The sequence below is a fragment of the Tupaia chinensis genome, unplaced genomic scaffold (genome assembly GCF_000334495.1).
Source record: "Tupaia chinensis unplaced genomic scaffold, TupChi_1.0 Scaffold000182_1, whole genome shotgun sequence".
Taxonomy (NCBI): Eukaryota; Metazoa; Chordata; class Mammalia; order Scandentia; family Tupaiidae; genus Tupaia; species Tupaia belangeri.
In genome coordinates this window covers 6,497,556-6,511,705 of record NW_006159657.1, presented here as the reverse complement: position 1 = coordinate 6,511,705, position 14,150 = coordinate 6,497,556, and the positions used below count along the sequence as shown (strand labels likewise).

General features: G+C 51.1%; 1 protein-coding gene and 1 non-coding gene across 2 annotated transcripts in view; both read right to left on the bottom strand.

Moving 5' to 3' along the window:
• ABCC1 (ATP binding cassette subfamily C member 1 (ABCC1 blood group)) overlaps window positions 1-14,150 on the bottom strand; it is a 131,602-nt gene that overhangs the window by 116,142 nt on the left and 1,310 nt on the right. The window contains exons 3-5 of the mRNA XM_027771057.1: window positions 7,900-8,076; window positions 5,332-5,457; window positions 806-943 (exon numbers count right to left, since the gene is read on the bottom strand). Of these exons, the coding sequence (XP_027626858.1) occupies window positions 806-943; window positions 5,332-5,457; window positions 7,900-8,076 (441 nt within the window). The remainder of the gene's footprint in view (window positions 1-805; window positions 944-5,331; window positions 5,458-7,899; window positions 8,077-14,150) is intronic.
• LOC114007475 (U6 spliceosomal RNA) lies at window positions 12,475-12,576 on the bottom strand. Its single transcript, XR_003549099.1, has one exon. It is a non-coding gene; the product is annotated as a U6 spliceosomal RNA (small nuclear RNA).

Sequence of the window (14,150 nt, the reverse complement as noted above, 5' to 3'; positions counted from 1 at the left end):
AGGCCAGGCACATGTGCATGTGTGCCCGAAATCCTGAGAGAAGAATGGAGGAGAAAGAGCTGCAGTGGGGCCATCCCCTCTGGGGGGTGATTTCTCACTTTCCCTGTCAGTCTCTCTCCAGGGAGCACGCATGCCTTATGGCAAAATAATCTAAAAACCAATATTCCCTGTGTAGTACCTCCGACATACACGGTCGGTGTCAACTGCCACCACTATGAGAGACCACGCGTCCCTTGCACTGCCAGTGCTCGGTGAGGGCTTGGTTTCCTCACCTTCCTCTGCCCCAGGTCGTCACGCCCTGGAAGCAGAGAGTCTGAAAGTGCAGACTCTTCAAAATTCCTAGGAGTGGCGTTGGCAGCCAATGTAAACAAGTCACCGGGCCAGACTGGCAGCTGATGGCACAAGGGTAACGTGGAGACGGGGGAAATGTCATTTTCCCTGGGGGAAGTCATTCCACACATGGGGGAAAAGTCATTCCATACATACCCTCCCAGATGGCTGCATTCCGAACTGAAGACAGAGCCCACTGACAGAGGCTCACGTGGAACCTGCTTCCATCCAAACCATACGGACCCCTTGGAGCTATACAGACAAGTGGGGCCCTGAGGAAAGAAGGTTCTAGAACCTCCAGCCTTTGCTGGAGCTGACTTGGTGAGAAGTGAGAAGTTGGGAAGCAGGGACTCCCCCTGGGGAAGCAGCCAGGCCCATGTGTACCCACACCACAGTTTCATGGCAGCACACGCCAGAGGATCAAGTGTGTCTCCCGAGGCCACAATGGAGGATGCAGAATAAGGCCAGCACTTACCTCTTTTAAGGCAGTCATGATTTTCGATCTCAAGATGACAAGGGCACACAGCAGAGCTACAAGCCAGAACACCAGCATGATCCCTGAGGACTGAACTCCCTTCCTCCTCTCGAGCTGAATTAAAAAGGTAGCAAGCAGCTGGAAGAGAGAAGCACACAGCACAGCAGTTAAGAGAAGGCAGCCCCCTGAGGCCCCATGCTCCTGGGGGACCTTGGACCTGGGGTAGGAGCTGCCCTCGGCCCAGAGGTACAAGAACTGCCTGAGAAGGACCTGGCTCCACGTCCAGCTCTGCCCCTGCCCTGCTGGGTGTCCAGCAAGTCCCAGAACCTCCTGGAGCCTTCCCTGCCTCATCTACAAAATGAAAATGCTAGCAGCCCCTAGGTGAAAAGAGATGGGGATTTAATGAGACCACGCACATGGGGCCAGGCAGTGGCACAGCAATAATGCAACTGGACCTACTTGGGAGGGTCCCAGGTTCACGTCCTGGGGCTTCCCTGTACACGTGAGGTGTGCCTGAGATCCTGGCTGGCTGAGGCTCGGGGCGGACAGTGGTGTGAGGACTGCTGGGGTGCCTGTCCCTGTCTCTCTCCTTCTCACACATATACCCATGAATAAATAAGTAAACTTTCAAAAAATAAGAGGGAGCTGGCTCCATAGCACAGCGATTCAGCACTGTGCAGAGCCAGATCCCACATGGCCAACCACAGTTCAAATCCTGGTCCTGGTGGCTAAACACTGGGCGAAATGGACTACAACATGACCGGGCCCCTGGGGCTTCTCTCATCTTGTGTGCACACACATGCCCTTGGCACTGAAAGGTCCGAAAGAAAAGGAACAAAGGTCCAGGCCAGACGGTGGTGCAGCAGCACCGTGACCGCAAGGATTGACCCTCGTGAAAGGTCCAAGTCCAGCGGCCCCCCAGAACACGCCTGGCTCACATGTCCCCATGAGCGGGAACTCGCTGCAGCCACATCGCAGCAGGAAGACTGTGGAGGAACAGCAGGGAAACTGAGGACAGGCCTAGGGGCAGAGCCAGAGCAAGCTGCTGACAGACTGGAGGTGGGGAGCGAGGGGCGTGGGGGAACTGTGGGGGTCACTAGAGAAGGGGACGAGGCAGCCCTCCACTGACTGGCCTCCTGGCTTCTGTTCCAATCCAGATGACCCATTATACCAGTCCCATTGGGGCTATGATTTGTCTTTGTTTTTTTTTTTTCTTTTTTAAATTTAATTTTATTCATCTGTATTTATTTATTTTAATTTTTGATGAGAGATTAAGATACAGAGAGAGGGAAAGTGAGAAAGCAAGCTTCCCGGTCTGGAACTCAGAACACTGTCGGCCATGTGGGAGTCCAGTGCTGCCTTAACCACCACGCAACCCGCCGGCCCAGGACCATGGGTTTAACCTGGGCCCAAGGGGTCCTATGAACATGAGTGGGAAACAAGGACGTCTTCATGTTCCCTAACTGGCAACACCAGTCAGAAGCGAAGGCAGCACCAGGACCTCGTCACCAGCGGAAGTCTCAGGCGCAGTCACACCCCACTGGGGTAGCCAGCGCTGTCTCCAACTACCAGTGGTGGTCATCACTAGTTGGAAATTAGAGTTGGGACAGCCTCCCGCCTGATCTTGACATGCAACGCGCTCACAAAGCAACATGTATCTCTTCATCCAGCTCTGTCCTTCAGCATTCTGTAAGTGTATTTAAATACAATTGCCTTGCAGCCCGAAAGTCCTGCAAATGAGGAACGGACAGGCACTGTGTGGTGGAGCCACATAATCAAACGCTGCTTGGTGAATTCGTTTTTTTAGAGATTTTTGGATCCACGCAAACTTATGACAGAACCCTACTGCCGGGAGCCACTCGGGATGCCCCAATCGGTGTGGTCCAATCGCATGACCTTCCAGAGAAGGCAGAGCCATAGGAAAAAAGCTCTCCAGTGGTGCCAGGGGGACAGAGGGGAGGAGGTTCAAACCACCAAGAGGCCTCGTGGGGAACCGTGGGGTGACGAGTCCTGACTGGGCAAGTAGCAGTTGATGTGTTTCTCAAAATGCATGAACTTGGACGTGAAAAAGGAAAACTGTACTGTATGTAAACTAAGCCCCAAATAAAAACGTAAATGTGCATCAGGAACTTCTCACACATACATGTGGGGTGACTGGTTTCCTTGGTAATCCTGCATATTTTATGTTATGACGCTGAGGAGGAAAACAGGTTGGCAAAGGGTAAAGGGGTCCATGGCACAAGTAAGGTTTAGAACGCAGCTCTGGGAAGGAAAGATGGAACACGACCCACCTACCTGCCACTCGGCGTCTCTGGAGTCTTCCCTCCTCCCCGCCTCACTGTCCATTTCTCTGCCCCAGGATTCCTGCACGTGCTGCTCTCGCCAACCAGATGGTCTCTACCCTCCTCAACCCCTCCAACGTTTTGGACCCTGATCACCCTTCAGGCCTCGGCTGGCCTGTTCCCCCAGGGAAGCCTCCCTGCATGCCAGGTCGCCCCAGCGCACTCAGTATATGAGGACACGCGCTGTGCATCTTGAGGGGGGCTCCACACGTTTATCTCCAGCTGCTAACACATAGCAGGGGTAAGAAGATACTCGTTGACTGTCTCCCGTCCCATATTCCCGGTGTCTGCATATCCGGCTTCCCAGGGGTATGGAGGAACCGTGCCCTCCCGGTCACAGCAGGCTGGCCACGGAGCCCGAGGGCGCAGAGAGGCTCAGGTCCCACAGGCCAGTTCAGCTCTCAGCCACCCAGTGGAGAGCCCCAAGGGGTCAAAAGCTAGTGACTCTCGGGTCTCACACCTGTGTCCCCAGTGACATGGACGTAGGCGCGAATGAGTCACCAGACGACCAGGAACAGGGCATGTGAAGGCATACGAGCTCCTCAGGGAGAAACAGCCCACCTCGCCACCCCGCCGAGGCAGAGCCCTTACTGGGCGGCTCTCACGCTGCACTGCTGGTGTGTACTGATGACAGCTCTCAGGACACAATGGGTGGCCCAGCCCAGAGGGCAGCTGGGGTCAGGCAAAGAGCCACCACAGCCACATAGGGCAGCAGATGCCAAAGCCAGCGGCGTAGCCTGGTGGGGACTGGCCCGCTGGCTTGCTCGCTGGCTGCGTGACCTTGGGCCAGTTCCTCCACTTCTCTGTACCTCAACCCGTTGATCTCCAACACATAGAGTAGGACAGTGCCTGGCACAGAGCAAACCCTGGACACATGGGGACGACAACACACCCAGGGAAAGTGCAACTAAAATACAAGACTATACTGCTGCAAAATGACTTTGAAATCCAGGCCACCCAGGGGCTGGTGGCTTAGGTGGCTGGATGCCACAGGGCAGTGTGGTGTGAGTCCCAAACCCAGTGGCTCGAAGAAACACACCAGGTGTGCACGTGTGCTACGTCCAAATTTCCGAAAGGAGAGGAAAGGGAGAAGGGATTGAGCATTGACTGTGCCCCATGGAGGGTGCTTTCTCTCGCGCGCTCTGTCTCCAGTGAGTAGACCCACCCTCTGCCAATAAAAAATAAATTATTTTGATATCCATGGATTAAAAAAAAAAAAGGGACCAGCAGACGGCATAATGGCTACATCGCTGGACTCCCATGTAGATGACCACAGTTCGAGTCCAAGACCCAGTGGCTTAAACTCACACCAGGCACGCGTGCGTGCGTGCCCAAGATCCCAAGAGGAGAGTGGAGGAGAAGGAATTGCAGTGTGGCCATCCACCCTGGGCAGTGATTTCTCATATTTTGTCTCTCTGTCTGGTTAGCACACACGTCCTATAGTCAAAACCTCTCCAAAAAAAACCCAACATTTTTCCATAAGCTTTCCTAAGACTTTCTGCATGTGTGCTATGAAGGTTCTCAGGCCTGCCCAGTCTGGCCCCACGCTGCCAAACTGCACTCCACTCCTATTCTCGCTTCCCAGGTGCTCATCCTCTTGCCCACACACCCCTCTGACCCACCAGCCTCCCTGCTCAGAACCACCACCTCTAACGCCCTCCTCCTCATTCTACAACACCCAAGGAACTTCGGGGCTCCTCAGAGGTCCCAAGGCACACAGGACACACATGGGGACATCCTTAATCCGAGCATGTCATTCTGTGATCGCGGCTGTGTCATGCCATGTAGCAGAGTTTCCTGCTCACCTTGGTTTCTGCCCCCTACGCCAGGGCGTGAACACTCCCAGGGCCATGAGGTCTCAGGCAGGTACCCACCGTGAAGACAGAGCACAGCAAATGCAATGAACCAGAGGGCCTGCTGTCCAGTCTCAGCAGCAGGGAGGATGATAGGGCAGGGTGAGGACTGTGACCAGCTGGACAACGCATGCCATCTCAAGGCCGCAGCTGCATCTCAGCTCCATCCAATCACTGCTTTACAAAACGAGGCCGGTAACACCAGATCATTGAGTTTCTCCAAAAGAGGCCAGATCCCTTCATCTGTACCGTGAGATCTGCTCATTTCTAAGTGCCAGTTACTGTCTTTGGTCTCCACAGCACTGAGATTTCACAGCCAACTTCTACTTACCATGGTGATGCCCAAGAGGGTCGGGCTGACCAGAAACACTGGGGCCAGGAGCGCGCCCTGACTTCTTTCCCAGAAAGAGTAGAAGAGGTCTGCCCAGCAGACAATCCACAGCAAAAATCCCAAGGCCTGGAGGAGAAGCACACACACGACCTATCACAGACAGCACTGGTACTAGCTCCGGTACCCCACAGGAAGTGCAGCCTCGGAGGAACTGGCCAGGCCCCAAACAGTCCGCTGTGGTCCCCACACGCAGCTTGTATCCTCGGGAATGGGGACACGTCCTGGTCTGTAACCACTAGCTGTGCCCCACCCTCCCCAGGAGGAACTCTGTCTGGCACTGTTCTCCCCAGCACCTGAACACCCGAGAGCCCAGCCTGCAGTGCGTCTACATAACGACCCCACACCCCACCTAAGGGCCCTCACACCATCACCATTCACCCAGCCAGCACAGGGGGTCTCCAAAAGGTTTATGCGGAATGCACATTATGGAAAAACTATGCGTGAACTCCAAAGTTCTTTGCACCAAAGTAAGTTCATACTTTAATTTGACTTATCACAGCCTTTTGGAAGTCCTGTTGCATTTACCGAGGACCCGCCATGGCTCACATGCTTGTCAAGGTGCTGGCGATACAAGAGTCTGCGACACAGGCAGAAGTTCCGCCTTCCCAGGGCTGGAACAAACGAGGAAATCCGTAATACTGTGCTGGAGAACAGTCAGCTTTATGCAGACAAGTAAAAAGCGTGGAGAGAACGGTGGGCAGGCCCCTCCGCTCAGGGGACCCCTGATCAGGAGTGGAAAGCAGTGACTGCGTGGGAAGAAAGTGCAAGCCAGGCGGAGGGAACAGGAAGTGCAAAGGCCCTGTGGTAGGAACATGCTCAGAGCCGGGCCCTGGTGTGGAAGCAGCCATAGATCAGTGAGATGGCAGAGGAGTCCGGAGCCACAGGACACGGGGTCACCACAAGGACATCCAGATTTTATTGCCGGTCGTGGGAAGCTACTGAAGGGTTGCTAAGTGAGGCAAGGACCAAACTTGATTGACACCATCAAAGGAGAGACTGTACCCCAGGAAAAGCACACGCACCCAGAGGTCTAAGAGGGCCTCCAAGAGATCTGTGTCTAGTTAAGGATAGGGACATCGATGACGTAGATGACATTTTTAAGGCTTTTCGTTTCTTTTCTTTTCTCAGGACAGTTTTAGGTTTATAGCAAAATTAAGAAGAAGGTACAGAGTTCCCACATAACCTTCCCCAACCCTCACACATGGCCTCCCAATCACTGGTGTCCCCATCAGACTGGCAGTTTTGTAACCAATGAGCGAAACTGACGCATTGCTGTGGCTCGTAGCCAGGGCTCCCTGACGCTGCTGTAGGTGGGATGCGTCTGGACAAAAGCGAGGTGGCACGTGCCCTGGGGACAGCATCCTACCGAGTGCACTCACCGTCTCAACACCCTGTGCTCTACGGTTCGTTCCTCCCTTCGAGCCCTGGCAACCACTGATGTTTTCTTTTCTTTCCCCCCTAAGGTTTGTGCCATAGGATGCATGTGCTCGCCAGAGAGAGACAGTGAGAGACACGGAAAAGAGAGAAATCGCCCCCCAGGGGGGATGGCCACGCTGCACTCCCTTCTCCTCCGTTCTCCTCTCGGCACGCACACATGCCCGGTGTGATCTGCAAGCCGCCAGGTCCGTGGCACCTTAACTACTACACTACCCGCTGGCCCCACTACAGATGTTTCCACCGCTGCTTCGGTTGTCTGTCCCAGCACGTCACATCATTAGAACCTGGGAACGTAAAGCAGTGCGGAGCAGGCTGTGGACTGCGAGGGCCCTCGCCATCTGAAAGGCCCCGGCAGGGCACAACCCTGGTTGGTGCAACCTTGGTGACGCCACACACCCCTCAAGGTTATTCCCTAAAAGGCATACTTTAGTTTACAGTAAACACGTTTCACTGCTCAAAAGGACTATAGATTTTACGAGAAAAGGTAGGAGGAGCCAGCCTATGGCGCGGTGGTGAGGGCAGCTGGATCCCACAGGGCCAACCGTGTGGCTCCGAGTCCCAGACCCTGCGGTCTGAGAAACACACCGGGCACGTGTGCATAGGTGTCCAACATCCAGAGAGGAGACTGGAGAAGAGGATTGCAACATGGCCATGTTTCTCACTCCCCCACTTGTGTCTCTCTCCAGGTGCACATATGTGCCCCATGGCAAATTTATAAATAAATACATAGAAAGATAGAGAGCAGCCTCAGTAAAGGAGGAAGATCTGCTGATCTCGTGCTAATCTTTGAGAAAGAGCCTATCCCCAGTGCACGGACAGGAAAACTGAAGCGTAAGGAGGTTAAGAAAACTTGCTCAGGGTTACACAACTGGTTAGTCCCAGGGCTGGGGTTGGAATCCACCCTTCACTCTAGAGCCCTAGCTTTTATCCATCATGTTATTCTTCTGCCTTCCAGAAAAAAGGAACTTAGGGTCAATTAAGTAGAAGAGAAAGGTCAGGCTTTGTCGGCCACTGCCCTGACCCAGATGCACAGCCCCCGCGTACCCCACGGTGAAATCCCAGGCGACTTACAGTTTTGGCTTTGTTGAGATGTGTCATCTGAATGTAGCCTCGGTCATGGCGGGAGAGATAGAGGAAGTAGAGGGGGAAACAGCCCCAGAGGTAGACACAAGGCACCCACATGAGGATGGTGTTCTGAAAGCACTTGGTGAAGTCGGGGTTGCTGGTGTACCACGTGACATTCCAGTCCTGCGAACACAAACGGGCTTGCGGTCAACAGGACGCACCAAGGGGGCAGGATCGCACGTGGGGTTTGAAATCAGCTGCCTGGAAGCTTAAAGAACTGACGAGGCCCGAGGACCCCGCAGGAGAAACACGAGAACTCAAGGATCAGTAGCCAGAATGAGTAAGAAACAAGTCAGGAGGAATAAAGTGGCTTGTTCGTCTCTTCTTACCTACAGACGGTTCCGGACCTGTGGTAAGTCCCACTGCTGGGCACAAAACGGAGACTGGCCCAGCGTGGTGGCACAGGTGGGAGGGTGCCACATGGCAAGTCCCCAGGGTGGGTCCCGAGTCGGCCAGGCACACCCCTAGGTGTCTGTGACCGGGCGGGTTGAGGGCCGGGGACAGTGTGGTGAGGCCCTGCCAGGGGGGTCTGTGTCTCTATCTTCCATGAAAGACACTTTAAAAAGATGGTTGCCGGCCGTTACAGGAGTCCTGAGGGGACTGTCCGGTAAGCTGACATGTTTAGTCACGTGGATCACGCCTACTTTATGACCCTGTGAACTGACTCCCTCGTCTCCACCAGCGCCAGCAGCACCTTCCTGGTTAACGCCCCACGTGCACGGTTTGCCGGGTCCCATCTAGGCGCCGCGTACATCGCGTCACCTCCTTTAACTCCACACGTGCTTTACCATCTCCTTTCCTCAGGTGTGAAAATGTAGGCACGGAGAGGTCAAGTGATGGCCCAGGATCACACGGCGGGTAAGATCTGGAGCTGAATTAGAACTCAAGTCCCTGCATTTAACAACTAAAACAGCTTCCTGGTCATGGGACCAGCAAATGGCGTAACGGTTACGTCGCTGGACTCCCACATAATTGACGGCAGTTCAAGTCCTGGACCTGGTGGTTAAAACTCACACCGGAGCATGAGCATGTGTGCCCGAAATCCTCGAAGGAGAATAGAGGAGAAGGGGTTGAAGCATGGCCAACCATTCCCCCGGGGAGTGATTTCTCACTTTCTGTCTCTCTAGTCTCTCTCTGACTCCCCAGTGAGCACACATGCCCTACAGCAAAAATGTCTCTTACCAAAAAAAAAAAAGGCTTTTTGGACTTGGAAACAAATTTCTTTCAGTTACACACTTTCTCACACTCACACACATACTTGTATTTTGTTAGAGACATGCCAAATAGATGCACACATACATAAACTGATCAAGTGTATCTAAGGATAAACCTCATAGGAGTTTCATCATGGAGAATTTAGTTCGAGTCCTGATCTGACCACTGACAAGTGACATGACTTTAGAGAAGGCTGCCACCCTATGGGAGTGGACCTCAATGTCCTATCTCTAGGACATCTAATCCTCTCTCGAGATCAGGTTGGATAATCAGAGGTCAGAAACGGATCCGCCCACCACTTCCTGCCTCCTATAGACGGACTGTGGTTACTGCTGCTGCTGTTTCAGGTACGCTTTTTTTTCTTTTTTTTTAAGTTAGATTAGTTGCCAACATTTAAAATCAAGACACTTCATATAAAATTTTGGGTTTCTGGGACTGGCAGATGGCGTAATGGTTATGTTGATGGACTCCCACATAGTTGTGGGAGTCCTGGATCCAGCAGCTTAAAACTCATGCAGGGTATATGTGCATGTGTACCCAAAATCCCAAGAGTAGAATGAAGAAGGGATTGTGGTGTGGCCATCCCCACTGGGGGGTGATTTCTCGCTTTCTGTCTCTCTGTCTCTATCTCTCTGGTGAGTGCGCATGCCCTATAGCAAAAATATCTCTAAAAAGGTGTGGGGGGGGGCAGTTTCTGGCTTCCCTTTTATAAATCAGGAAATCTGGCCGCAGGTTTCACACCAGCAGGAGCAGGGGAGCAGCCCACCTTTGGCTAACTCTATGCTGTGTTAGCTGCGGTCCCTACGAAGCCCACTTCACTCCCAGGGTTCCCCTTCCATCACTGGACTACACTCCCCTCACTTATCTCTGATCCCTAGCTTTTCCACCATCGCTTCGGTGAGACCACCAAGGAATTCCAAGGAACCTGGAATCATACAGCTCCTACAAGCTTTAAAGCCAATCAAATAATGCTGAAAGAGGACCAGCCCCATAACCTGATAGTTAAGGGAGTCAGATTCTACCTGGCCAACTGCATGGTTCAAATCCTGGACACAGTGGCTTGTGAAACACACTGGACATCTGTGCGTGCATGTCCAAAATCTCAAACAGATGGACTAGTGAAAGAGAAGGAATTGTGGCATAATCACACCCCCACTGGTGGGTGCTTTATCTTTCTCTCTTTCTGGCCCCCTGGTAAACACAAGTGCCTTCCAATAATTAAAAAAAAAAAAAAAGCTAAGGCCAGCAGGTGGCAAAGTAGTTAAGGTGCTGGACCCCCACATAACTGACTGCAGTTCAAGTCCCAGATCTGGCAGCTTGAAACTCACATCAGATGTGTGTGTGCACGTGCCCAAAATCCCAAGAGGAGAATGAAGAAGGGACCATGGCCATGCCCCCACAATGGGGGGGGGGTAGTCTTTTACTTTTTCTCTCTCTATCTCTCTTCATCTCTCTGCAAGGGCACATACCCTATAGGAAAAGAACTTGCTCCAAAATTTTTTTAAAAAAAAATTTTTTTAAGTGAGGAAGGGCCAGCAGGTGGCATGGAGGTTAAGGAACCAGGTTCCATGTGTCTGGCTGTGCAGTTCAAGTCTCAGATTCAGTGGCTTCAGAATCACACCAGAGTCATGTGTGTAGATGCCCTAACTCCCAAGAGGAGACTGGAGAAGTACCTGAGGCATAGCTATCCTCCCTGGGAGTGATTTCTCACTCTCTCTCACTTTCTCTGGCTCTAGAGCACATGTCCTAGAACAAAACAAACAAGCAAACAAAACAAAAAGTGAGAAAAACGAGAAAAACAGTACACTTCACTTAAAAAAAAATCTGACAATCTGAGCAAAACACACATTCCAAGAATTTCAAAAAAGAGATAAGTATATTTCACACAATGTGAATATACTTACCACTAATGAGCTACATACTTAGAAATTAAAATGGTTGGTGGGGCTGGCATGTGGCATGGTGGTTAAAGGTGCTGGACTCCCACATAGTCAAACGTGGTTCAAGTCCTGGACCTGGTGGCTTGCTTTCTCGCTCGCTCGCTCCCTCTCTCTCTCAAATAAATAAATAAATAAATAAATAAATAAATAAATAAATAAATAAATAGAGTTAAATAATTCTTTTAAAAAAAAATTAAAGTGGTTGGGACCAGCAGTTGGCATAATGGCTATGTCGCTGGACTCCCATGTAGTTTACCGCGGTTAGAGTCCCGGACCCGGTGGCTTAAACTCACACTGGGTGTGCATGTGTGTGTGTGTGCCCCCAAGATCCCGAGAGGAGAATAGAGGAGAAAGAATTGTGGTGTGACCATCCCCCCTGGAGAGTGATTTCTTGCTTTCTGTCTCTTCGAGAAATTAAAATGGTTGAACATTTTCTAAAAACACAAATAATGGAGTTTGACTTTAAAAAAAAAAAAAGACATAAACTCCTAAGCTGGTTCTTCAGCAGTACCTACTCTACAATATTAATGATTACTCTTCCAAACCCAAGAACAAGGACCATTAAAAATAAACTTTACAAGGTCAAAACATCTAGAGAGACATAGCTAAGAAACTTCAAGAAGACACAAACCCTAAAAAAAAGACCAAGTTCATGTCTTTGTGGACTTGGGCATTTGGAAAAGAGCCTTATAGTTAAGAATCTGATCATGGAGAGGAGTGATTGAAATCAGACTGATTCTTGGAACTAGCACATGGCCTAATAGTTATGTCACTGGACTCCCACACAGTTGACTGTGGTTCAAGTCCCAGACCCGGTGGATTAAATTCATACCGGGTGCTTGTGCGTGCGTGCCCATGATCCTGAGAGGAGAATGGAGGAGAAGGGATTGCAGTGTGGCCATCCCCCCTGGGGGGTGATTTCTCGCTTTCTGTCTCTCTGTCTCTCTCTGTCTTTCCAGTGAGTGTACAGGCCCTATAGCAAAAAACCTCTCCCAAAAAAAGGGAAAGATATCAGACTGATTCTTTTCATTGGCTTCCCACCACTTGTAATTAAGGAGATGGTTGAAAAAAAAGGATTGAACTCTTGGTGGTTATTACACACAAAATAGCTCCTGACAGTTGCCAGAAGAAGTTCATTCCAAAGGAATTTGCCTTTCAAAAAAGAAAACAATTAAGAGACTTCATATATGCAGTTAAGCAGAAAACAGTATGGGAGACATTTCAGTAACCTTGCCTGGATTATTGCAACAGCTTCCCTACATCCAGAGGTATGTCTGTCTATCTGTCCATAAACCCATCCATCCATCCACCCACAAATCCGTCCACCACGACCCCTTCTCCTCCATTTCTCTCTCTCTCTCTTTTTTTAAATATGAAATGCTCCACGAATTTGTGTGCCATCCTTGCGCAGGGCCATGCCGATCTTCTCTGTACCCTTCCCATGTTAGTATGTGTGCTAAGCGAGCACCCCTTCTCTCCTCTATTTCTCTATCCCGTTGGGATTCTGGGTATGCACATACCTGTGCCCCTGTTTTTCAAGCTGCCAAAGCCCAGATTCCAACCAGTCAGCCAGCCACGTACAATCCAGCTCCCTTAACCACCAGGCCCCCGGGCCAGCCCCAGGTAGCATGAACTTATATTTCACCTAACAAGGTGTGAGGGCAACTCCTTCTTGCCCACAGTGTACTACGAGGCTTTGATCCTGCCAACCAACAGCAGAGCGTATTTCCCTGCAGTTCGGCATCCTTCTTTATGATGAATGAAATTGAAGATGCTTCCACGTGTGTTTAAAAGGTTTTCCTGCTGCGGGAAATCCGCAGGCTGAGTTGCACTAGTAAATGGGGCGATCTCATCACCCTTTCTCCCCAGGTAATGCCCTATCGCCTTTAAGAGCCGATCCTTGAGGTAGCCCAAAATCTTTCACACTCAAGCCCATCTGCTCCTCCCATAGCTTCAATGGCCCTGCTCCGAGTGGGCCCCCTTGGGTATTCACCCCAAGGGGCATTTCCCAAGCACGAGTCAGACGCTGCTCTCAACACTGGAGCTTCAGGAAGACTCCGGTCCCTGTCTCCAAATCTTTCCCCAGCTGCTGGCCGAATGAACGGTTCCTGCAGTTACCCTTTGCTAGGATCCCCTCTCTCCAATGTTTCTGTCCTAACAAACTTGTACTCATCCTTCAAAATCCAACTCAGATACTTCCTTTAAATCTTCCTCCTCACTCTCCGGGCCGTCGATAACCTTCCTGCTGTCCATCGCTTGGCCTAAATGCCAAGTGACCTCTGTATGCAAGGACCATGAAAGGATCTCAACGCCAGGGTATTATATGAGGGGATATCAAAAAGTTCACAGAAAAATGGAATCACAGTACAAGTTTACTTTGGTACTAATGTACACACACACACATGTTGAAACTCACACCGTTTTACCATAATACACGTCTTCCATGAGTTTTTGAAGGCCCCTTCTACTTCCCTTTGTCTCCGCTCGTCCTCACGCAGCAGGTACCCAGAGATCACTGCCAAGAAGTGGTCCAAAACCCCACCCTCCCTTCCCAGCATTACTCCCCATTAGGTAGTCAGGGTAAGTCATGAGGTGTTTTTCTTTTTTGAGAGAGATTTTTGCTATAGGGCATGTGCACTTGCTGTAGAGACAGAGAGACAGAAAGCAAGAAACCATCCCCCAGGGGGATGGCCATGCCACAATCCCTTCTCCTCCATTCTCCTCTCGGGATCTTGGGCACATGTTCCTGGTCTGAGTTTTAAGCCACCGGATCCAGGACTCAAACCACAGTCAACTTACATGAGAGTCCAGTGATGTAACCATTACACCATCTGCTGGTCCCATGATGTGTTTTTCTATGCAAAAATGTGTCGTGACTTTCCCGAAGACCTGATACTTTGTTTTGGCTTTTAAAATAACGATCCAGATCCATCCAGGCAGCTTTGGCCCCTGGCTCCCTGGTCAGCAGGATGTGTATTCATTCAAACCCGGGCCCTGAACCCATGTGGGTCTGGCAAGTCACTGAACTTCTCCAAGACTCGG